At 36.5% G+C, this 26,164-nt stretch overlaps 4 protein-coding genes across 4 annotated transcripts; 1 reads left to right on the top strand and 3 right to left on the bottom strand.

The window, feature by feature from the left end:
• The first annotated feature begins 5,880 nt into the window (after window positions 1-5,880).
• LOC133869905 (microtubule-associated protein 70-5) lies at window positions 5,881-10,945 on the top strand. Its single transcript, XM_062307000.1, has 11 exons — window positions 5,881-6,248; window positions 7,332-7,417; window positions 8,074-8,139; window positions 8,245-8,415; window positions 8,525-8,695; window positions 8,783-8,938; window positions 9,067-9,213; window positions 9,406-9,477; window positions 9,581-10,177; window positions 10,289-10,437; window positions 10,637-10,945. The coding sequence occupies exons 1-11, from the start codon at window positions 6,146-6,148 to the stop codon at window positions 10,653-10,655; spliced, it is 1,737 nt and encodes a 578-aa protein (XP_062162984.1). The 5' UTR covers window positions 5,881-6,145; the 3' UTR covers window positions 10,656-10,945.
• Window positions 10,946-12,937: 1,992 nt separating this feature from the next.
• LOC133868814 (pentatricopeptide repeat-containing protein At4g16390, chloroplastic) lies at window positions 12,938-15,359 on the bottom strand. The gene has a single exon (XM_062305832.1). It carries the CDS (start codon window positions 15,273-15,275, stop codon window positions 13,161-13,163), a length of 2,115 nt encoding a protein of 704 aa, XP_062161816.1. The 5' UTR covers window positions 15,276-15,359; the 3' UTR covers window positions 12,938-13,160.
• A 4,114-nt stretch (window positions 15,360-19,473) lies between these two features.
• On the bottom strand, window positions 19,474-21,022 carry LOC133867591 (protein PYRICULARIA ORYZAE RESISTANCE 21-like). Its single transcript, XM_062304336.1, has 3 exons — window positions 20,868-21,022; window positions 20,486-20,570; window positions 19,474-20,329 (listed from the first exon to the last, which is right to left on the bottom strand). Exons 1-3 carry the CDS (start codon window positions 20,877-20,879, stop codon window positions 19,737-19,739), a joined length of 690 nt encoding a protein of 229 aa, XP_062160320.1. The 5' UTR covers window positions 20,880-21,022; the 3' UTR covers window positions 19,474-19,736.
• Window positions 21,023-24,948: 3,926 nt separating this feature from the next.
• LOC133869423 (protein PYRICULARIA ORYZAE RESISTANCE 21-like) lies at window positions 24,949-26,164 on the bottom strand. The gene is made up of 3 exons (XM_062306414.1): window positions 26,050-26,164; window positions 25,862-25,946; window positions 24,949-25,705 (listed from the first exon to the last, which is right to left on the bottom strand). The coding sequence occupies exons 1-3, from the start codon at window positions 26,059-26,061 to the stop codon at window positions 25,200-25,202; spliced, it is 603 nt and encodes a 200-aa protein (XP_062162398.1). The 5' UTR covers window positions 26,062-26,164; the 3' UTR covers window positions 24,949-25,199.

Here is a 26,164-nt window from a genome sequence, read left to right as displayed (position 1 = left end):
GTCTGTTTAGGTTTGCTATTTCAAAAAGTGCGACTTAAAATAACGATTTTAAAATGTACGATTTAAAAAAGTCATTTTTTAAAACGTAGTTAAACATTTGACAAAATCGTAGTTTTTCCTTTAAAATCGCAAATTAGCCTTTGAAATTTTGCATTTTCAAAAAACCACCATCTTACCAGCAATTTGAAAAAGCAGATTTTCTGCATTTTCAATTGCAAATTTTTAAAATACAGTTCTCAAATGATTTTTATTTTGTGATTTGGTTTAAAATCATACTTATTGTCTACAAAATCGCAATCCCAAAAGGCACCCTTAAAACGTCTCAATTTAAGGTATCTATTTTTTAGAAAGTTTCAATCTCAGTCATTCGTTAGAATTTTTTGTTAAATCTCAATTTAAGGTATCTATTTTTTAGAAAGTTTCAAGCAGCACTTTCTCAATTTTTTGTGTTCTATTTTCTCATCAAATTGTGACCTGGGTGTTGATTTTTGGGTTGTGATTCTTGTGAAGATACTATATATTAATATTGGGTTAATGCGATATATTGATGGAAGAAATGGTTTTTCAGATTTTATTTTTTTATTTTTTAGTTTTGGATTATATATGAATCTCGAGGAAAATTTATTATAGCATATTATTACTCAATCAAATTTTTGCTTGTTGCGATGATTCCACTCAAAACAGGTTGTATTGTAATTCATCTTTTATGATACACATTATATGATAAATTACTCAATTTTTCTTTTAAATTATGTTTATCTGCCCTTTCAGTAACAAATATCTGGCTCCGCCACTGTCTATATATATATATATCAAATGTTGTATTTATAACAAACATATCCAATTAAACAAAGAGAACAAATTTTGATGTTTGACCCCAAAAAAGAATGAAGAAGCAACATGCAGATTTTTAAGAAAACTTGGTGTCTCTTGCTTTCACAGGCTTCTGTTATGTAAAATATAAGCAGAAGTTTTTTTAAAGCTACACCTCTCCTGAGTTCTTATTGTTTTGGACTTTAGGAAACTTCTTTCATGGGCATGGTTAACATGCTTGTTCTTTATTCCGGAAATGATATTAAAATCAGCCGCAAGTGCATTACAGGTGATGTGTGTCTCTCTGCCAGATCTGTTTACTGTAATTTGCTTCATTTTAGTAATTGCACTTTAGTTGTTTAGTTGTTATGCTTTTGGCCGTCAAGAATCATCTGATGCTGAATATTCAGAAAAGTATAAGACTCTCTAGTCACTATGATTTGTAATAAAATCGTCAGAAGAAAAAATTAGGGTGCCTGAATGACCAATCTAATCATGTCGTATTTTTTCTTCTTCTAATGGCCAGTGAAGCATGAATGATAGTAATTGTCTAATCAAGTGAGCAATCTTAATGTGGCCAGATCTCATGTCTATATGACAACTAAGCCATTGGTTCAAGTCTGGCAATCCAAAACCATTTCATAAGTTAATCTAATATTGAATGAAAATTTGGTGTATTTACTATTTAGAATTTAGTATTAAATATTGAATGGCCAAATATTAGATTTTTTTTTTAAAATAAAATAAAATAAAATAAAAATATTCAACAAAATAAGAAAATCGGTTATCCAATTATTAACCGGATAACCGGCGGTTGGTAAAAACTGCAACCGGTCTCTACCGGTTGCGGTTATTGAAATGAGAATAATCGGTTGGGTACCCCGATTGCGGTTATGATCAAATAACCGCAACCGGTTGTACACCTCTAATTATCATTGCAGATTTCTTTTTATGAGAATTGTCGTTTCCCACAAACGACGCCCTATCAATATCGTTTCTGGTATGGCGAAAACTAGCACGTTCCTCAAGCTCCTTGAGATCTCTGCAAACAAATGAAACCTAAGAGATCATTTTGGGGGTTTCGCTCCGATGCCTAAGTAAACTTATGACAAAAAGAGTGTGCTTAATCCAAAAAAATTCAGTATGTCGTTGTACCTGAGGTGTGGGCCTATTTATAGGCTGAATCATGTGCACCCTTGTTGCTAGGGTTTCATTATCAATCTCTAAGCAAGATCCTTAGCGATGAATCCGGGATTAACTTCAATCCCAAATTTCAGGAACTGGGCACAATCTCAAGAGATTTGAACCGTAACATCTATCTTAGTTCGGGGGATTTTAATACGGTTTTCCTTGAACTAATTTGAATTTTCTGAGATGCGATTGATACCTTAGTTCCTAGGACAGGCTTGTCTCAGGCCTTGGCCGGCTAAATTGAATCTCAGTCTCGGAATGTCTGCATTCCCAGGACTCAATCTGAATATACCTTTTGTCTTTGTATTCTCAGGAATAGTTGCATGGTGTCTATTTCCTACGATAGAACTATCTTGAGAGTCTTACTATTCTAGCTGCTTAGTATCTATCTCCTGAGACAGGACTTTCCCAAGAGTTATGTTGTTTCTCCTTCTTGGTCTAGTATTGACCCGAAGGCCGATCTGAATGGAATTATTGTCAACAAATGAAAAGAGAACTCGATAAATAATGATTTTTGTGAATTTCAACAAAAATTTAACTAAACATCACTTTGGGAGAGCTTAATAGCATGCTCTTAGGAAAATAGAATCAAAATATACTAGTACAGCCTATAAAAGAAAGAAAAAGAAAAAGAAAAAGAAAAAAGATTTCCTAACAGTTTTCAGTGTATACGGGGACGAAGAATTGAGTGCATCTGAGGTTCTATATATGTGGGGAGGATAGGGCAGTAAACCTGAATTCAAGCCGACCCGAGAATTCCAACGCTGGACAGTAAATCCCAGAATTTGGCTCGGGTCGGTTACCGTTTTTTCGTTTTACACCCTCGTCAAGTCGAAATTCGGAAAGGGCAAATTTCCGCCCTGGAAAGAGCCAGTGACGAGGCCTACTTATAGGCACAGGAAGGAAGCTGGATGCATGGGAATCTGGGATCTCTATTTTTTTTTATAACAAAGAAACATGCCTTCATTAAAATAAGAGACCAAAAGGGTCAGTTACATTGATTAAGAATACATAGAATCCTTAAAAATAAAATCAAAACTGAATCTTGACTTGAGAGCAGTTGTCTAAAAATAAACAGAAATTACATGGACAACATTAAAAATCTCTCAACATCTACGCTCACTAAAAAAATAGAAGAGGGCAAAACTAAGCTTAAAAAGCCAAATAGTCCATAAAAGATTTGAAAATCTGGGATCCATCTCTAATTGTGTTTGATTGATTTCAAAAGCCCACAACCACAATTCAATATAAGTAGTTACATATGGAAGGAGCATTGGACCTACAATTAGCAGCATAGTCTTATGGCTCGGTTGGAATGAACAAGCCCAGCCCAGTTGCGCATCAAATATAATATGGGCTTCAGCTTTATAGCTAAGCCCCTTCACAACACAAGTTGGACAGTTACCCCGACAATCACGTAATACTCATTTTTAAAGACGAAAAATATAAAAATAAAAAATATGGCCTGTCACGTAAATTTGAAATGAATGGTAGTACCTCAAGTATTTAGTAGAAAGTAATGTCCTAGTGCAAACTGCATAATTAGCCGTAATTGCCAAATAAACTAGAAACCTTTTTTTTCCCTCTCTTTTATTTCTATATATATATACTCATTGTATGATATGAGAGAGGTTGAGAAGTCACCTCAAAGATTAGCAAAAGTCCAAGGTGTATGAAAAGTTAATGAAAGTAAAATACAGTATTTTTCTTTTTCTTTTTCAACTAATCCTTCTATGAACCTTTTTTATAACTGAATAAATTAAGACAACCTTCGGAAGCCTCTAACACTACACGCATTCCACATTTGACATCATTGAAACAACTCTTACCTAATCATACCAATTTAAGAGAAGACCTCAAGGCTTAGCTTGATCCCACTTCATATCACTTTCGAATCCTGCTGTAGTCAAAAATTTAATACAGAAATAATTAACATGAAAACCCCAAAATCTTTTATTAATCAAGAGCCCTTTTGACTGCCATGGAGCTATTAGGGTTTGGCCATGATCTTCCAGTATTTTAAATGGGTGTTGGTGGAGTCTTCCCTTTGTCGCCTAACCAAAAAAACGTACCCAAACGTATAAAAACTCAACAGAATTTGGCCAAATGGCTAAGTATCCAAAAAGACACAGCTGAAGCATTGTATAAGTTTTCTTTTTCTTTTTATATATATATATATATAAAATCACGCTTTTAAGCAAAGATGGAAATGGTTCTGTAGAGTGTACGTACGTAGTAAGTACGTAATTCTTTCAAGGCACTTTTAGTTCGTCCCTATCGACTCAGTGTCATCAATACCTAATTTTCTTGGTTTTGATTCAAAAACTGTTTTCAGTGATGCAAAAATTGTGGTTTGAAGACGGATTTAACGCTTAAGCAATTGAATTACTCCAAAACAATAGCTTTCCATCAATTTAGTCGGATATTGACAAAGACCAAACAACCTCCTTTTCACATGTCATTTCCATTGGACTTCGGTTGTCGGAATGGATAAAGTGTTCTTTGAATTTGGTCAGACAATTTTTTTATTTTATTTTATTTTATTTTTTAATTCTGTCTATAAAACCTTTTGTCTTTAGAATATATGATTCTCATATACATTTTCAAATGTTTGATAGATCATGTGACATATGTCCGTAAAATATATGATGGTCATATGTATTTTAAAATTGCTTTTGATAATCACATTTTCTAAAAACAGCCATCAATTTTAATGGAGAGAATTGGCAAAATTTCATTTAACATAGTTTGAAGGAAAACTCAATAAAAATAAGGGAACTCCAAGCGGTAGCTCAATCGGTTGGGGACTACGTCTCATGAAGCGGAGGTCACTAGTTTGAATTCCCCCTCCCCCTCTAGTGTAGACATGTCAAAATAAAAAATAAAAAAAAAATAAAATAAAATTTAGTCCTCAAGTTTTCATTTAACTTCACTTCAATCTATAAGTTTTCATATGATCGATTTCAAATAGGTCTTTCGGACAAATTAGTTAACGACATGCCACGTTAGACCAATAAATTTATGTCGTGTGACTCTCGTTTGGCACACTATGTGGCACAATTACTTTAAATTACAAATATACTTTAAATGAAAAATTAAAAAAGATAAAAGAATATTAATAAATTAAAAGAGAGGTGGTCGACCAACTTTACCACATAGAACGTTCAATTAACACATGACATGTCAAGCGAGAATCATGCAACATTAATTGATTACTATGATGTGGCATGCCGTTGGTATTAATAATTGGATGATAAGTTGGCAGAGTGACTTATTTAAAATCATAGAAAAACTTAAAGACCTAATTATCAAAATTGAATACCCAAAGATTAAATTGAAATTGCATGAAAATATAAGGACTAGATTCCATTTTTTTCCTAAGAATAAAACTAGAGCTATCATCAACCACTTTCATCAAAATAAGGACAAAATCCCGATGTATCAATATGAATATGATAGTTCTTTTCTTTTTTAAGGGAGGATTTCATATTTTAATGGTTTATATATCTCTTCTTTTAATCTATCACTTATTTTGGGACTTGGTTTATCTAATCACATATTAGTTTGCTGAGTTGCAACAAATGGCACCAACTCATCATCCCTTTGATGCTTCTCTCCAACAATGTGAATCAGCTAAACCCATCCTTGAACAGTCCAAATGTGATTTTCCACATAAGTTAGGTAGCTAAAAATTTTCAAATTTGTTTTTAACAAAAAATAATTATATGCAATTGGCAGGAAAAAAGAAGAAGAAGAAGGAATCATGATCAAATAGAACCGTTGGAAAAGCATTAATTTTTTGTACTTTTTAAAAGAGGTAACCTTCTTTTAGATTATCAATTAGTTTAAGATATTGATGTTGAAAATAAATATGATGACAAAGAAGAAGTAACCGTTACTGTCAAGAGGAGGGAAGAGAGGAGCTGAGCCAAGGCCGGCCTTATCATCTGTGCCTTTCAAAATTTTGCTTCACAGCAAGGGAACGCATTCCTCTCTTTTTCGGTCAATTCCTTGAAAGCTCGGACTCTTCGTCAAATATATCTGACATTCCTCCTTTGAATTTCATCACCCATCAGAACCCAGTTCTGGTTTGTTATTAGACTTTGCGTGCTCCTTTCTGCATTTCCAAGCGCCAGAGAAGATGGCGAGCCATGATCAGGAACACGTGGGGTGTGAAGAGCTCTCTCTTGCTCACCCTGACCCTGTTGTGTTAGAGCTCAATCGTCTGGAGAACTTACTCAGAGGTTTGTCTCTTCTTCTTCTTCTTCTTCTTCTCTCTCACACACACACATTTTTTCTCTGTCTGCCCTGCATATACTGATGGCTACAGTGTGTTTGATAGGATCATTGAATTCGATGTAAAGCTTTTTTGGGTCTGTTTTACTTCTGTTAACTAATTTCGTTCCATAAAAGTTGAATGGTCTCTTGGACTTTAGAACTATTAAGGACCAGATGAATTTTTTGTTTCTGCATAGGTTATTAGAATTGAACTATGCTATTTTTAGTTCAATTAGTAAATTCTTCTTGTTTTCTTTGTATATATTTTAGTTCTTTTCATATTTTATGTTTTCTTCCTGTAATAGAGTCTAATTGAATTTCACTCTCCTGATTTTAGCATATTTACTGGTCCTGAAATGACAGCATTGACATTGTTATGGTAACAATATATGATGAGTGGAGTCAAGTCATACAATAATCTACTGTATATTATTTTTAACTTTTTTAATGAAAAAAAAAAAAAACCTTGAACAATGATGATCATACTTTTAGGTGAAAAATTAATCTGTTATTTTTCCCAAGTATGTAATATTGAATTTAAGTGTCATATTGGTAACTTTTGCAAATATTAGAAACTTTTATAATTGGCATTTCTTTCCTAAAAAGTGGGATTTGAATTTTAGTATTTCTTGGGAGAAAAATGATCACGGAAAATATAATTCTAAATTTTTGTCAAATAAACAACGAAAAGTTGGTGAATTCTCAAGAATTAACAATTTTCATCCTCAATCCAATGAAGGTGATACTGGATTTTCTTGTGTATTCCTATCATAAAAACAGAGAAAGTGGCCATATAATTGACCATGGTGATTTGTGTAACATAATTGGCTTTTTGTAGTTTATGCCGGCTAATTAGAGACATGATTTTTAAATTTCTTGCAACCAGGCAGGTTATTTTTTGTAAATCCATGTATGTTTACAGAAACTCCATTATTTTTTGAGGTCTTTTCTTGTCAAATTAACCTTGAAGCAGGTGCATGATTGTTGTATGTTCTTGTCAAGTACCAGTTTTAAGCATTTCATGACAATAATTTTTGAATGCTATTTAGAGAAAGATAGGGAGTTCGGGGTTGCTCAGGGTGAAATCAAGGCTTTGAGGGGGACTGAAGCTTTGAAGGAAAAGGCTATAGAAGAGGTAATCAAGAATCATATGCAAACATTGTCACTCACAGTTTCCACACATCTATGCACATTATCAGGACAAAATTTTGTAATACTAATGCTCCGCTCCGTTTGATTCGGTGTAAAATGATTTCAACATTTTACAATATTTGATAGGGGCGAAAATAATAGTCAATGAAAATGAATTTCATTGACTATCCGATTGCTAGAATTTAGCAATAGTCGGCCGTCGGAATCTAGCCGGCGCCGGAATTCAATAACATCTGGCCACCGAGAAGTTGTCGGCGCCAGCGACATCCAGTCACTGTTGCCGGAGCCGGCGGACCAGGTTCCGGCCATGGTCAGAAGCCAGCCAAATCTGGCCAAAATGGCCCGAATCCGGCTGACTCTTGCCGGATCCGGTCATATCAATGGTTGGATTTGGCCAAAATGGCTGGGATCCGGCCGGATCGGGCCAAATCTGCTCGCCGGAATCCGGCAACAGCGACCGGACGTTGCCGGATTCGGACTTTCTGCAATTTGCTTTTAAAACACGCGTTTGACCAACGAAATTGCTGGCCAAACGCACTCAAAGTACAGTGGAAAGTCTTTTGTTGTGTAGGAAGAAGTTATTTTAAACAATATTTTGCTACTAAAATTATGTTTGCATTTCTTATATAACCTTTTCAGCTCACAAATGAAGTTAATAAAATGGAAGAGAAACTCCGAGTCACTGAAAATCTTCTTGAACATAAGGTGGGTTAAGGTTTTACTGAGATTTATATTTTATAGGAACCACAAAGTGTGCTTAACTCGTGAGGCTAAGATACTCCACTTTTGTCAAAATCTGATGAAATGCAGAACCTTGAAATCAAGAAACTAACGAGTGAGAAGAAAGAAGCATTGGCTGCACAGTATGCTGCTGAAGCAACCCTTAGAAGGGTGTATGCAAATCAGAAGGAAGATGAGTCTCTTCCTATTGCCTCAGTCATTGCTCCTCTTGAGGCTGAAATCAAAATGTATAAGAACGAGGTAGGAGATGAAAGTTAAAATGCTGTTTCCTTTTAAAACCAATGAAATATACGGATATTTTTTATGGTTCACACTGTATGATCTTTTCCTTGGCTCTTGGCCTTTTCAGATTGTAGCACTGCAGGAGGATAAGAAGGCTTTGGAACGTCTCACTAAGTCAAAAGAATTAGCTCTACTTGAAGCAGAGAGGATATTGCGAAGTGCTCTAGAAAGGGCTTTAATAGTGGAGGAGGTTCAAAATCATAACTACGAACTGAAGAGACAGATTGAGATTTGCCAGGTATGACTTCATCAGATCATGTTTTGTTGATGAAGATAATGAGGTTAATTTGAGTAATTAATCCAACTTTAGAATTATCACATACAGGAAGAGAACAGAATCCTCGAGAAAACGAATCGCCAAAAGGTTTTAGAGGTTGAAAAGCTTAGCCTAACCATTCAAGAACTTGAGGAGGCCATTCTAGCTGGTGGAGCTGCCGCTAATGCTATCCGTGACTACCAACGGCAGATAGAAGAATTACATGTATGTGTCATGGTTATATATGGTGATATCCACGATTCGACTGAATGAACTTTAATTTACTAGGTGTTCTATTGATTTTCATGTTTTGGACTTCAAATTTCTAACCATGGATGAGTCCAAACTCTCAGGAGGAAAAGAGGACTCTGGAGAGGGAGCTGGCAAGAAACAAAGTCTTAGCAAACAGAGTAGCAACTGTGGTGGCTAATGAGTGGAAAGACGAAAATGACAAAGTTATGCCCGTCAAGCAATGGATTGAGGAGAGAAGACTACTGCAGGTAGCTTCTTTTCCTGAAAAATTACATTAGCCCAATATTTCGCACATTTAGCTGTTTAAGTATACCTTCCTGTGAATCCACGTTTTCTGTTGTTAAAATTTGCTAGTTAACTCTTTACAAGATCAATATACAGATGAAGGCATTTGTTCCATTTGTACTTTTTGTATGATTAATCATACCTTGCAAATGCAGGCAGAGATGCAGCGGTTGAGAGACAAATTAGCCATAACAGAGAGAACAGCTAAGGCAGAAGCACAACTCAAGGTGAACATATGACTTCCAATCTTCCAGTCAGTCAATCTAGACCATTCTGCTTTTGATCTTTTAAAATAAGTAATTTTTCTGTACTAATGTAAATTTACTTCAGGATAAATTAAAGCTGAGACTTAAGATAATTGAAGAAGGTTTGAAGGATGTCTCGAGCTTCTCAGTCAATCCTAATAGGTTTTGTGGGTCTCCGAAGACAGAGAAGTCCAGTAACTTTTTTGGCTTCTTAACAAGCAATGGTGGGCTAAGAAAGAGGTCTACATCCCAGCCAAGGGCTTCTACAATCAGTAGAAGCTCTCCCTTGCAACAGCCCAATGTGGAAACTGAAACAGCCCATGTTGCTGGAGAGCTAAAACAAGCAAATGGCTTAAAAAAGAAATACGCTTCTGGAGAAAATATGATGAGAAAAGGTATATGGGCATCTAGAAGTAAGGTTGTTGATAGCAGTGAAAAAGAGAACGCAGAAATAGAGGCACACACAGACACGAATATCAGTAAGGGCAATGATGATGATACAACAGCCTCACCAGAAATCAAACCCAAAAGGGGTGGCAATGAAGATCCACAAAACAAAGAAAATAATGAAGATATGGTCTCAGGATTTCTGTATGACAGGCTTCAAAAGGAGGTCATCAACTTAAGGAAGCTTTGTGAAGTAAAAAACAGTACTTTGAATGCTAAGGATGAAGAAGTAAAGGTATAGGCAACTTCTCTCTCTCTCTCTCTCTCTCTATCTCTCTCTCTCACACACGCACGCACGCACGCACACAAACAAAGTACTGAGAACATGAGGTAACGTCCCTTGCAGATGCTCGTGAAGAAGGTTTATGCACTGACAAAAGCCATCGAAGTAGAGTCTAAAAAAATGAAGAGAGAAGCAGCAGCTAGAGAAAAGGAAGCTGCGTCAGTGAAGGTGGATGATAACAGAAAGAACAGATTTGCAAACTCATCTATAAGGTTTGTAACATCTTTTTCAGAAGGCCTTGACCCTTTTTCTTCCAATTTTGTTTCAAATTTTTCCTCTGTTTTACTCAGAATTCATGGTTACCATTGTTATCTTAACCTATTGCATTGAAGATCCTAGATGATTTAATGATGACTTTTGCATTCACTTTGGCCGTCATTCCTTAAACTTGGTGGTTTTCAATTGTTGCAGGGTAACAAAAGCATCCTGAAGATATTCCTTTCCTTACATTGGAGAGAGTTGAAATGGTTAGGAAATCATTTTATTTGGCAACCACATTGTGTGATTTTTTCCAATGCACATACACAAACGAAATTTAGCCGATGATAGCAAGAAGAAATAAATAAAGGTCTGATTGGTAAAGGGGGGAACCGACTTTGTACATCCTATGATGGTGTTGATTTGTATTTTCCTGTGCTTGAGATAATGTAATGGTATACAATACGGTTTCATGGTTCATTCTGGTGAATAAATTATAGTCCAATTTTTTTGGCTTTTTTTTGGACAGAAATGGAACTAAATTGAAAATATTAAGTGAAATATGGGAAACAGGGAAATCATCTGGACAAAAATAAGAAACAGACAGATTTTCAAGAAAATCATTTGAACTTTAATGGGAAATCTCACCAAGATGTATGAAGAAACATGTCAAGGTATTGTTTTTTTGATAAAACACATTGGGAATCCCATTCTTTATATCACATTTCTTTGACAGAATACATCTTTCCTATAATGCTCTCACTGGATTTGGTTTCCCTGTATTTTTTGGAAGCCATTACCACATGATCCGGGACTAAATTCTGTTCTTTAATCTTGATTTTATCTCTATCAAGCAAGGCTTCTCTTGACCATTGTTTGACAAATACTATATATACACAATTTCCACGGTGAATTGGTTTCGGAGCAACTCATAAAAGAATAGATAGCAGCAGCTAGCTATCTTGTCACTCAAAAACTACGCGCCTCAGGGATGGTAGCTAAAGATGGCTGCCATTTCCAACACCCTTCTATATCTCCTACTCCAGAACTCCCTAAGATTTTGCCAGCAATATCACCGGACTGGAACGTCCTTGTGCTTCTCAACAGCAACTCCAGCTGTTCCTTAGTCACCACAATCTTTACTTTCCGTCCCTTGCCGGTGTCGTGGTTGTCTGTTCTTGAAGTAATCGGAGGGTGATGAGGCTGCGGCTGCAGTGGTACGAGATAGTAAACCTCCCCAGGTTCTAGCCTGGTGTTGGGTGCCAATGGTGAATAAGGCTGGGCATGGTGTACCAGCTTAAAGCCATTGTAAGGGCCACAAGTGATCTTTTCAACTGGTGTTGAGGCAATGAACTGTTTTTCTCCGCCATTAAAGATGAGAACTCTAATCTTCTCCTCTGGCGGATGGAGCAGTATATCTATGCAGTTTCCCATGGTGCTTTGATCAAACGAATTAGAATCATCAATTTTATAGTTTGGCATGGCCAATTTCAAGCAGTAGACAGTTCGACGTGCAAGCCATCAAGCCTTTCTTATCAGTTTTAGTTTACGTAAGCTATTTTAATAGGCTAAGTCAATGGTGAGAGATCTGTGCATTGTTCTTGGTCGCCCTCAAAGAATGTAATATTTAATTAATGTCAAAAGTCAACTTCTTATTTTAAGCAGATTCAGATGTGATACCACATAATCGGGCGTTAACGCTTTTGTTTCCTTTCAACTCAACTTTATTCAGATTCATGATCTTTGCACTCTGGGATTAGGAAGTAAACAACCAAATGGACCACGATCTACAGGAATTCTCTACCCGAATGGGCTTGGCACGAGACCCTCTTGGCTCTTGCCGTGTGCACCTTGACCCAGAGGTCCCCTCTCTCATTCCTTGCCCGAATTCCAAATAATCCCTACCTGACCAAAGAAATGTGCAAGACGGGTTTACTATCTCTTATCACAGATCTGAATTTCCAGATCAAGATTTGCTTTAGAAAAGATTCAATCACATACCTCACGAGATGTAAAATCAATCATAAGAAATGTGCCAAATTGAACATCTCTTTTAAATTCCTCAAAAGTTTTTTGTTGATCTGTTTAATCTTCTTGCCAAGAGTTTACCTAGTACGTACCACAACTCATTATGCTTGTTAGCTACCTTCCCCCGCCGATTATAACAATCTATTCTCCCAAGGAGTCCAAAAGAACATAGGATAAAGGAAGTTTGACACATCTAGCATCAACAGACCAGAATACAGAATCACGGCTTTTCAGTTCACAAAGATACAAACTAACAAGGCAATGGTTGCTTCAGTTCTGAATCAACATCATCTTACACCCGTCTTCAGTTCTTAAAACAACAGCTTCTTCCTATCTATCTTTTACTTTTTGTTGGATGAATAATAGTGAATACAACACAAAACTTCTCCATGTAGTTATTCCTGAAGGGACTATTTGATCGTGGTCCAATAGTATCTAAACATAATGTATTCAGTGATTAAAGGGCAACAATAGATAATTTAGCAATTAAAAAAACCCAACAATTCTTAACACTTCATTAACTATTTTAGACAGCAAAGTATAATAGATTTCATTGTCTAATATTACAAAAATTGTCCTCTAACAAGAGAGGGGAGTTTAAAAAACCAAATAAAAGAGGCATTTTAGAAGCAGCACATACCACTTCTAGGCATTAAATATTAATGGGAAGATCAGCTCCTGAAACACCAAACCCTTATGAGCACAACACCTAAGCAGCAACTAATTCAGGCAAACTTCTAGACTTCAACCATGACTCCGCTGCGACCTTTGTAGTCAAAAACCAGCCAACCTTATCCGGAGCCTCGTGAAATGGAGCATTGAGTTCCTTCAAATGTGACTCAAACACAACTGCTAAACCCTTATCTGAGTACTTATGTTTCCCATGTCCGGTGTTGATCCCAAGCAATGGTGGAAGCTCCTCCCCAGATTCCACGGCCTTGGATAAATCATTTATCCAAACATGTAATGCAGTCAGAGCTGCCCCAAGAGAGAGACCCTTGAGATATAGAGACCACTGGGTTGAGGACCTAGACTGTATATCTGTGTATATCTCATGCGTAAGCCCCAGCTCTAGCAGCTCACATGCTCTCTGCAACAGGTTTAGGTTGACACAGAGATCAATTAAACAATTGCAGTAAGCCTTCCTTACGTCCACTCCAATGGAATCAAAGAGTTCTGAAGCTTCCTTTCTAAACTCTCCATCACTATCTTGCTCCCCTACCAAAAGTTTTATGACATGACCAAGCTTTGAATTAGCCTTCTCGACACAATCAGTAAGCTTACTAAGTTCTTCCTTTGGTGTTTGGGTCATCACATTAAGGAGACAACCACAGAAGCGTTCATCTGGAGTAATATCCAACTCCAAGAGCCGTTGGAATGTTCTAACAACATCATCTGTACGCTGGGATTTCCCATAACATTGGATGAGTGATGTCAAAACAAAGATATTAGGCTCAAGGCCTGCCTCCAACATCTTATTCAACATTGCCTCTGCCTCTGAGACTTTTCCACTGCAAGAATATATGGTGATCAAGGATGAAAATGACCAACTATCAGGCTTGGAAGTCTCAGAATTCTTCATATGTTCAAAAATCTCAAAAGCTTCATCAACGTAGCCAACATCAGCACACATGGCCAAAAGGGTGTTGTAGAGAATTACATTCAACTCCAACCCCTTCTCTTTCATCTCCTTATACACACTAAGTGCATCTTCACTATATCGGGCTTTAGCAAAGGCTCGTAAGAGACTCGCATAGGTCCCCCAATTGGGTGAAAATCCATTGTTGGTCATTTCTTTGTAAATAATCTTCGCCTGCCAAGGCCGCTTAGCTCTTCCCATAGCATCCAACAAAGTGTTATATATAACCAAGTTGGGCTTTGCACCAAGAGCCTTCATCTCTTCGTAGACATTCAAGCACCCATCAAAATTTCCTGACACCCCATACATCTTAATCAATGTCGAGAATGTCACTGGGTCAATGCGCCACTTTTCGGTTCTAGCTCGGTCGTACAAACTCAAAGCCATCTCAACATTACCAGCCCGTCCATAGGCATCTATCATAGCCGAATAGGTAACATCATCAGGAACACACCCGAAACTGGACATCTTCTCAAACCACTCCACAGCCCTATTTGGCACAGAACAAATCCTAGCACAGGTAATCAGAGTCGAAAACGTAACATTATCAGGTTTAACCCCTCTCTCAAGCATTTCATCAAGCAACTTCTCTGCTCTATCCATATCCCTACACTTTCTAAGCACCTTCAAAGTCACATTATAAAGAATCACCTCCCTAGTTGGTTTCAGCCTCTGCTGAAAGTACCTAAGAGCAAAAAGTGCAGCTTCTGGGTTCACAGTATTATTAAGAATAATTACAGCATCTTGTTCCAAAATTCTATTTCCTAAAGCCCTCAGAACTTCAACAACATCTTCTTCATTTGGATTACACGAATTCAAGGACTCAGTCACTTTCGCAAGAAAATCGTACCTTGCATCGTACGAATGTTGCCGAAGCCGTGAAGCTCTGGGGCTTTTGGGATTGACCCAAATATTTCTTGTGGCTGGGGACCCGGATTTTCCATCTGGGTATTTACTACTTGTGCCTTTCTGGGGATTTGTCTTCTGGGTTTCTTGTGGGATTGGGTCTTGTACAGAAACATGGCTCACATGGAGCAAGGTTTTTGGTTGAGAAGGGAGATGACAGGGCTTGAAAGAGTAAGTGGAGCTTCTGAGGCTGGGTTTTCGTGGAGAGGAAAGAGAGTTGCAGAGAGGTTGGCGGTCATGTAAGAGAGAAGAGGGCGAGGCGCAGAGATGGTAAGCCATTTCCCTCTCTCTGCTCTGTGTGGGCGCTCGAAAGGCTTTGGTTTGGCCAGGAGGCCTTATCAATGTGAGATTTATTTTACTATACTGGCCTTTGTTTATGATTGTACGGTTTCATAAATTTAACTAGGGCAAAGGTGTCTGCATGACAAATATCTCTATGTATCCTAACCTCCATTTTTTTTTTCTTTTTTCTTTTTAATTTATATTATTATTGGAATAGAACACATTTTATAAATAAACTGGTTAAGTACCACGCTCAACAGAAATAATATTCAAAATATATGGGAGATTTTCTCGAGAAAATATTGCTCCTCACTAAGATATAATTCTTCCCTAGCAAGCATGTAAGTCGCAGCATTTAAATTACAACTAACATGATTAACTTGCCATCTTTGTAGGTTATTCAATATCATTGAGTGTCCTTAACGAGATGTTTATATGTACTCAAATTTTGTCCATCATTTTTAAGCACCTGCACTATTTGGAGAGCATCACCTTCTAAGACCACTTCCATAGAAAACCAATTCACTATTAAATTTGGCTGCCCTTAGCACCGTCGTGGCTTTTACAACATCAAGGGCAATTACGTAATCTTTTGATTTAGATAGCGTAGCCATTACCTCACCTATATTTATAAAAATAGCACCAATACCCATTTTGATTTTATGTGTATCCACCACAACATCTCAATTGATCCTGACAGAACCATGCAGAGGGCTTTCCAACGAATTTTCGAAGTTTGTATCACTTGGTCCGAGGAATTTTTCATAATTTGCATCACGAAAAACCTTCAATGATTCACGTGCATTACGGCATGGAAAATTTGTCAACATAATGCTGTCATTGTGTGTATGACATGTCAAACGTAACATACGTGTTAAATGAAAAATCATTAATTTTTACGTTAAAATTATAAAGAGATGATAGATCTATTTAAAACGTAGATAAAACATAAGGACTTAAATTGAAATAATGTTAGAAATTACTCTTTCATTATCATTGTCTTTCTAAAAAAATGATTTTGCTTTTAAAATTATTATTAAGTTTGTAATTGATCATTATTGAATTTTGATCGAGTGGTAATTTTAAAAGCCACGTCATTTTTAAAGGAACGTAAAAAAGACGACACAAGAGTAATTTTTAGAATTACTCCATAAATGGTTGAAATTAAAAACTAAAAAAAATAAATTGAAATCAAGTGAAAACGTAAGGGCTTAGAATAGTCAGGCTTTTCAGGCTTGGGATTTGCAGGTTTACCCTTAGGCTTTCTTTGGGCAAACCATGGGCTTCTCGGCTTCTTTCAACTTTTCAGGCACACCTTTTGGGGTTGGGCTTATCTGGCTCTATCTTCTTTCCATGCTCCCTGGCTAAGTTTTGTGGTTTTTGGCAAAGGATTTCTGAGCCATCCATGGAGTTTACTGCCTTGAGCCCATCCCAACTTGGCTCAGCCCACGGCCTGCCTATGAAAACCTGTAGAATAAGGTTAGAAACTTCTTCCAAAATTTCTCTAACTCAATCTATATCATTATCATGTTAATTAAAAAAAAATATATTCCTTACGAGCTAAAATGGAGAATGTTAGCCGATAAAAGCATTAGGAAAATTATTTTCAACTATTTTATAACTTTAGACATGCTGCATGTGATTGAAAAATGTTAAAATTATTTTTTAGGAGCTGATGTATTCTAATTACAGCTCAGCAAATGAGCCCTAAAAATTAAGGGGAGTGATTTTTGTACTCACAGTGCACAACATGTGCACAACATCAAAACACAATGGAGTGGAGCCCAATGTATAAAGAAATGATTAAAACACTCACACTACACAACAATGACACAATACCAAGGCACAATGGAGTGGAACCTACACATGGACTCCACTCCATTGTGCCTTGGTGTTGTGTCATTGTTTTGTAGTGTGAGTGTAAGGATCACTCCCCCAATGTATAAGTCTCACTTTATTGTGTCTTGCTGTTGTGTAATTGTTGTGCACCGTAAATATTTTTATTATTTTTTTAAAATTGTGGATGCCCCGCAAAGGTTAGGGGTTGCTCTTGCAATCGACCGACACGAGGATAGAAGTTTGGCAATAATAATTATTTTTAATTTTAAGAATAAATGATTGCGTTGGAAATGGAGTACTGTGTATTGGTTGCGTTTAGAAATTGGTCTTCCTCTTAGGAGTTAGGAGTAGCTTCTCGATCGTTGAAAACATCAAATCGGTTGCCAAAAAAGCAATTGATGAGCTGTACTCCTTAGGGGTGGCCGGGTGGTTGCCCAATCCCCACGATTTATTTTTTTTTTTGGGGTGGCCGCGTCATCCTTTCTTTCGTAAAGGAAAGGGTCACGGGTGTCATCCTCGTACGGTCATTTTTATTTTATTTTTTAGATTTTTTTTTTTTGGGTAATAATTAAAAAAAAAAATTTCTGTCTCATAAATATTTTATAAGATTGACGTTGTTGTCCTAATCAAATCTAAAATTTGTATAACCTTTAATAAAAACTGATTCAAGCTTAAATATTTATGTGTTAAGTCTTATTAAATAAAAGTCTTAATAAAAGTGATAAAATGTGTTAAAATATAAATTAAATAATAACAATTTTTTAATAATTTATATTTTTAAAATAAGTGATGAATTGATAATTTAATCTAAAAAGAAAATAAAATTAAAAATGAAGTGGTAGATGACATAAAAGATATTGGGACCATGCTAAAACAAGGGGCTCATACCAAAGAAGCTGTTTGCTGCCACAATTGCCTTCATGATTAAGGACCTACTTATTTAGCTTTTGTAAAGAAGATTTCTCCTCTTTTTTATCTTTCACTTTTGTGAGTTTTTGTTGGTGAAATTTCTTTACACATATCTAAAGTTTGCGATAGATCATGTACGAATGCTTACAGTTCACCTTTCCACTAATCTTTTTTTCTTTTCATCCGATCCACATCCTTTATTGGAAAGGAAAGTGAATTTCATAGTTCTCATAAATCTAGAAAGTTACTTTGTTCCTAAGGTATGGATTATTTAGTTTAAAGTGAATCCATTGACGATTAATGTATGATTAATTATGGAGTCAAGAATTGAATTATTTGATGCCAAATTATATGATCCCATATAAGTTATAAAATTTGACTTTCATTATCATATATTCATATTATAGAGGAAACTCTTATAATCTTGGTGGGGTTCAATTTGCAACATGAGCATTAAATTGAGCCAACTCAGTATATGATAAGTTTAAGGGCCTAACTTTCTGTGTCTTATCAACAATGGAGTTTTATCGTATTTGTTAAATACTTCACATTTATATTAAAGTAAATATTACGTCATGTGTTCGAATTTTAGAGGGAACGACCCATAAAAAAAGAATTTATCTGGTGATTAAGTGAATCTATCACAAAGTAGAAAGAATTATTGAAGGGATAGTAACAATGAACATTGTGGTAGACTGTTAAGATCTTGATAGTGGCCAATTTAGATTATGGGCATTAAATTGGGTTTTCATAATTTGAGATAGATTTAAAAGTCTAACTTATCGCTTTCCATCAATATTAAAACTTGTGAGGTATCAATTAAGTACCTAATCAAGACAATGGAGGGATGCTAAGACATCGACAAGGGAAGAAAAGTTATAATTTCCACATATTTGTAAGCATCAAATGGGTCATTGATTTCATTTTCATTACTTGTATAGAAGTCAATGGACAATAGCGTGGGGAATTGATTGAATTATGCAACACGAAAAAACTAAGTCAGTAAGTTGTACTTCGCATGAGAAAGTTAAGGAAACATATGACACACACAATGATAGCAGCAACAACAACATCCTTTATAACCAAAAAAAAATAAAAATAAAAATAAAAAAGTTATGCTTTTGGGGCAAATGATATTGGTCAGAATGCTGTCCAATCTAGAAGCATCCATCCTTTGAAATTTACAAATGGCCATGTATGACCCAAACCAAGGAGAACTATTTTTTAAAATAAAAATAAAAAATAAAAAAATCAGTCTATTAAAAAACTATATGATTTTTACATGTATGTAAATTTTTTTAAAAAATACATAAATTACATGCTTGAAGACATATGTTTGGTTGGAAGAATTCTTCTAACCCACCCAATTCGGATAAAAAAAAAAAATGTGTATTAGAATTTAGTTATAAAGGGGAGAAAAAGTAGGTGCTCTATGGAAAGGCAATGATTAATATGAAACTTCTTTTATTTAAAAATCCTTACAACTCATGGAGCACTCAAGTGACCGACCAATTGTCTACCGACATTAACCAGACCACCAAACTTATTAATCTTTTTTTTTTTATAAGTATTAATTTATTTATTTTAATCCTATATATGAAGAACTAAAGAAAAAACAAATGCAGTCGAGCTTGACTCAACAGGATCGACAACGTATGACAGAGGCAAGCAGAGCATGATGATGACCATGCTTTATGCATGCACATCCATTTACATGATTGTGCATCCTGATGGATTTTCTTCAGAAAAGTAATCACAGCGGCTCGGATAGCCCCTATACCCACCACCGCCACCGTAACTATCATACACCGGCCTCCCATAGCCCTCATAAGATGGGGGTGGCCCACCATGACCATGAAAGCACGGGCCCCCACTAAGACCCTCATAACATGACCCACAGCACACACCAATCGGGAAACTTGGTGGTGGGTAAGCCGGTACGACAGGCGGAGGAGGCTTTGGAGCCGGCTCAGGTGGCTTCTCAGCTGCCTTGGGCTTCTCAGCTGGAGGAGGCTTCTCAGCTGGCTTGGGCTTCTCAGCCGGAGGAGGCTTTGGAGCCGGCTCAGGAGGCTTCTCAGCTGGCTTGGGCTTTTCAGCCGGAGGAGGAGGAGGCTTCTCAGGCTCTGCAGGTTTCGGCGGATTCGGCTTCGGCTTTGGGGGTGGGGGCGGCGGTACTATCTCAATGCTCTTAATGGAGTCACCGCCCTTGCAGCGTATCTTTTCCTTAATCTTTTCCGGACTGCAGCACACCACTTTGATCACCACCGTGTTTTGCTTCTCGTCGTACACCTGGTCTCGTATTTCTCTTGTTCACAAAATTCAACACCACAGAGAAACTCAGTCCTTTTCCTTTTCGCCTTGTTGCTTTGATCAGCAACCATGTCAAACAACAACCAAAAGCACGCACACATACACAGAAAGACTCTGAGAGAGAGAGAGAGAGAGAGAGAGAGACTCACGAGGGAATTTAGATAGAATTTTCTTCACCTTCTTGTAGCAGCGATGGCACTGAAGATCAACCTTCAGCGCCATTATTGTTGTCACCTGCAAAAGTATGGAAACCCTTCTAAATCCATATGACCCACAATCTGATCAACCCAAATTCTAAATTCTAAAGCGAGAAGAGAAATTTCAGTGATTTGCTGACAAAAAGAATAAAATCAGGTTCTGACATGAAAACTGGGATATGTCAAATACTGAAGAGCTACAAGCTAGTCAGGAGCCAAAAACAAATTAAGTGACATTTGAAATGATAGCCACCACAAAAAAAAAAAAATGAAGATTGGATCATATTATCAAATGGGTCTTAAGAGGAAAAAAGATATAAAAAACTTCACTAACCTTTTCCGCCATGGCTGTGAGTTCAGATGGATCTCAGCCTCAGGCCAGATTGAAGAGACTGCTCTATCGAGAAGCCAAGTGGAAGTGTGAAAGTGTGAGAGATCAGGAGGCCATAAAGGCTGCCTAAAAGTCCTAACAGCATCTTAAGAACACGTAAGCATACGGCATGATATGTATCCTAGGGTTGGAGCCAATGGGATGTAAACACGTGTATCTCTCACGTTGAAATTCATGCTATGATAAAAAGATAGACGTTAGGGGCGCGAATATGTATGGCTCTTTTTTGATGGCCGACTCTCGAATCCAGCCTTTGCATGTGCTGCCTTTGATTGACCCATCTCACCTTCCCAATTAATCAGAACAGTATATATATTAATTAATCTACGGTACACATAATACATTGTTAGGTCAGGTTCAATTAATTATGGGCCATGCACCCTCGCATGGAGACCTTACAAGTTACAAGTGTCTCTGGCCTAGACGTACGTTTTGGCAATCATCTTAATTAAGCAACAGTACCCTTTGAGTGTTGCTCAAGTTTGGGACTCTCTCCTGAGGACATGGATAGTGTTTTGAGGTACTGGCTCAGATCACACCGACTCCAGCTCACTCCCTTGTGTGGTGTCGATGGATTGGATTTCCAGCAATTAGAACGAATATTTTGATCACCAAATTGAGATCTTCAACAATTTGGTGTCGGGGCAGCAATTGTAAAATGTTTCATATACCTGGCGCAGGTGTGTGTGCTTAATTATATAGAACTTTTTATGCTACCAATTTGTTGTCAATTTGGACAATTAATTAAATTGGAAGATATTTCAATCCGGTGTTGATGCAGTGATCAAAATATATATTTGTCCTAACTTGTGGGTTCCAGGGAAAGTGTTCGCCAGTGAAAGATACGCTCTTGGCAACCATGATTCTTAACAAACTCCAATTTTCAGTCTAAATATATATGACAAAGTAGGTCACATCGATCGTATATATGCGATTTCTGATTTTTGCTATCCCATTTATAATTTTGGGAAAGCATGGAAGTTGAAGATCGACTACACACTATTTATCTGTACGTAATCTATGGGCAATTAATCCTACGGTTTGAAGATAGTACTGTGCAGCAAAATATGCAATAGACCCTAAACTTTGAGAGATTGATTATTAGCAAAACAAAAAAGAGAGAGAATAGTAGCCTCCGGTTTGATCATCATCAGAGGCCTGGATTTTAATATTATTAATTATTATCATAATCTTCGTAAAATAGTTTCTCTTTAATTTGCTGATCCTTTAATCTATGACCTCGGATTTCATGCATAAATTTGTAACCATTTAAGCTAAACGATTTTTGCAAACAAATAGAATTAATCTATCTATATAATATTATATTAAAATGTAAACTGACACGTGACCGTCCATATAAAACTTGGCACATCAGCCACTATCATGTGAATTGTCAAGTGACAATCTATGTAGTCCTCTTTTTTATAAAAAATGAACTGTCACGTCAACTTGTAATAAACTAATAATAGAAGTTTTAGTACCTAATAATAGAAGTTGTAGTACCCTAAGCATTTTTGGTTAAAAAAGAGTTAAATACGTTTTTGCCCATGTGGTTTGAAGATTTTATTTTTTACTCTTTGTGGTTTATTTCGTATCGTAAATGATACCTCGTTTATGGTTAAAAACGGGAATATTACCTCCATCCAACTCCCGTCCAAAAATTGACAGAAGTCCATGTTAACACCTCTAAGAAGCTAACACGTGTCCTGTGCCTAATTAAAAATAAAAAACTGAAAAAATTAAACAAAAAAATTAAAAGCTTTAAAAAATTGAAGAAAAAAAAAGAGGGGTGGTTCGAATCATCCCCATGGCTGGTCTAGGACATGTGTCAGCATCTTATAGGTGTAGACGTGGACTACCGTCAATTTTTGGATGAAAAATCATATCTGTCTTTACTCTTTAGCCATAAATGACGTATCATTTACGATACAAAATGAACTATACGAAGCAAAAAATAAAATCTTTAAACCATATGAGATCAATCGAATTCAGTCCTTTAAAAAAAGCTAAAATACAAAAGAATTTTATAAAAACTTAAAAAGCAGCTGGACTGGGCCTAGGCCTGACTACAACTGTCTAGATCTGGAACTGGGCTTCAAAAATAGGCACAATCTTGGAACAGAACTTTAAAGTGCAAAGACATGTGGTGCTGGCCGGGGTCCAAACCCATGAAGTACGTCCAGCCCATCCTCAACTCTTAATGCAACTAATGATCCAGATCCGCTGCTAACTGGGCAATACGTAATGAAACAAATGCATCAGAAATTGTCATTAACGAAATAATATGGTCAACCGATAGAAATTCAGGATATAAAATGGAAGAAATTGCATTGAGAGGCCTAAATTAGAACTTAGGTTTTATTTGCTAATGTATTTTCGGAGGCATTTCTTTTTTTCTTTTGAAGTAATGTTCTCAATATTTACTTATCAAAAAAAAAAAGAAATGTTCTCAATATGATGTAAATGTGAACACAAAAAAAAAAAAAAAAAAAAAAAAAAAAAAAAAAAAAACAGAAGGAAAACAATTTTTTTTTTTCATTTTTGTTTTTGTTTTTTTTTTTTTTTTAAAAAAAATAATTTTATGAAGGGTATATTTGTCATTAGGGGGATATTGACATTTTTTGATAAATCATGATGAACATTGACAATAAAGTAGTAATTTGAGAGGTTTATGTTCGTGTAATTTTCCCTTATATTATATATGGAGTCAAAAGCAACTTATGTGATCCCATATAAGTTATATTAGTTGGTTTTCATATGATATAATTAAATATTTGTTTGGATTCTATTTGATCCAATCATGCTTAGAAAAAAGAGAGGGAGAGGGGCCGGGAAGGGAAAAAGAGTTCAAAATTGAATAACCAATATATATCCTGACATATTACTAAGCATTTCGAAATGGATCGTTGATTCATTTGCATTACTTAGACCCGAAGAAAATCCTAAAGCTAAACAAAATTAAAGGAAATAGAAACAAATAAAAGTAAAAGATTTATGGGTAGTTCAGTATTAGACATCTATATTCATCATTAGAGAATAGCCAAAAAGGCTACATCTTACTCTTATTCTTGATGATATATATTTTCAAATAAAATGCTCATATTTATAAGAGAATTGTGATAAATGAAGATAATATAAGTATGGTAGGTAGAGATAATATACATTCAAATCTATCAAATCTGATGATATATTCTAACAAAAGTATATATCTCCAACAAGCTTTTCATTCTTATTTTCTCTTCTTTTTTTACGTAGCGGGACTCCACCAAATTCTCATTTTCTATAAGTCTATATATGGATTGCGTTGACCCAAAATCTTTTTGAAATTGTGTTAAAAGGCTTAAAAATATTTTTAGTACATAAAAAGCCGTGCCTTAAAAATGAGAATTTTTTTGTTCGTTTTTTTTAGAACGTTCTTTCTTGCTTTTAAAGTTATATTTTTATGCAATCCCAAACAGGCTTTTAATCCCTTTTCTTTTTCTACTTCCTCAAGGGCTCCCTTCTTTCTCTTCTTCCGCCTTCCGGTGGTGAAATTTTGTTTCCCTTCCTCTATTATTCCTCTTCCTAAATTTTTTATTTATTTTTTATGCAATTCCTATCGTTATTCAGTAACACATGTACACTCTGAATTAACATGATCGAGATTTAATATTTATTTTGTTTTGTTCTTCTATTGTAGTACATCACCCTCTTCTAGCTTGGCGGAGAAGGATCCTCTCCATTTCCTATTCCCTTCTTGGCAGGCAAGCAACAAGTTGTACTTGGCATAAGAAAGTGAAGAAAACATGCATGTGACACGCACACAGTAATAACAGCAACCAAACACATGCTTTTGACAAAATACAACTTTTGCTTTTTAGGCCGGCCAAAATGATATATATTGGTCCAACCAAGGAGCTCCAACCAATAGATAGTAAAAGCGAACGCCATTATTGTTGGCCAAAGAATTCTGGTGGAAGAGGACATCACGTGGCATCCATTCATATGAAACTTAATTGCCTAGCTATAGCCATAAAGATAGAGATTCAGCAATAGCTAAGAAACTTCTTTTTATTAAATATCATTACAACTCACGTAGCACTCAGTAATTAAATTAACAACACTCGTCTACCGACGACATTAACCAGCCCAGCAACCTTATCAATCTTTCCAAATCCTATGAAGCAAGTAAAAGAAAACATAAATACGAACTTAATTGACCGATCAACATCAACAACGACGCGCGTACGCATAACGGAGGAAACTAGAACATGATGATGTCCACCACGCATGCATTTACATGACAGTGCATCCCGATGGATACTCTTCACAAAAGTAATCACTGCGGCTCACATAGCAACCCCTGTACGGCCAACCGCCACCATAACTATCATACACTGGCGTCCCATAGCCCACATAACATGGGGGTGGCAGCTGGCCATGACCATGAAAGCATGGGCCCCCACTGCGACCCTCAGAACATTCCCTACAACAGTCACGAATCGGGTAAACAGCTGGTGGGCAAAGCGTCGGTACAAGCACATGAACCTTGGGTGGCTCCGGTGGAGGAGGCTTGTTATCGGGCTTTGGTTGTTCAGGTGGAGGAGGCTTGGGATCGTCAGGTGGAGGCTTGGGCTTCTCAACTGGAGGAGGCTTGGGCTTCGGGGGCGGTACGATCTCAATGCACATAATAGAAGCACCACCCTTGCAGCGTATCTTTTGCATAATCTTTTCGGGACAGCAGCACACCACTTTGATTGTCACCGTGTTTTGCTTCTCGTTGTATATCTGGTCATGTATTTCTCTCGTTCACAAAATTCAACACCACATCCACAGAAAAAAACTCAGTCCTTTTCTTTTTCGCTTTGTTAATTACTTTATCAGTAACCATGTCAAATAACAACTAAAAACACACGTACGGCACATACATTCATACATATACAGAGAGAGAGACTCACGAGGGAATTTACATAGAACTTTCTTCACCTTCTTGTAGCAGCGACCGCACTGAAGATCAACCTTCAGCAACATTGTTGTTGTATGCTATAAAAGTATGGAAATTCTAAATCCATATCAAGCCAAAATATGATGAACACAATTTATAAATGGGTAGTAAGAGAAGAAAAATATCAAAAACTTTACAAACCTTGTCTGCCATGGCTGTGGGATCACGTCGATCGATCTAGCCTCAGGCCAGTTTTATAGAGAAACTATTAACTCCAAATGTGAAATTGACTTAGGACTGAAGGGCTTGACTTGAG

This window comes from Alnus glutinosa, chromosome 5, assembly GCF_958979055.1.
Source record: "Alnus glutinosa chromosome 5, dhAlnGlut1.1, whole genome shotgun sequence".
NCBI classification, from domain to species: domain Eukaryota; kingdom Viridiplantae; phylum Streptophyta; class Magnoliopsida; order Fagales; family Betulaceae; genus Alnus; species Alnus glutinosa.
This window is presented reverse-complemented; position numbering and strand designations above follow the sequence as displayed.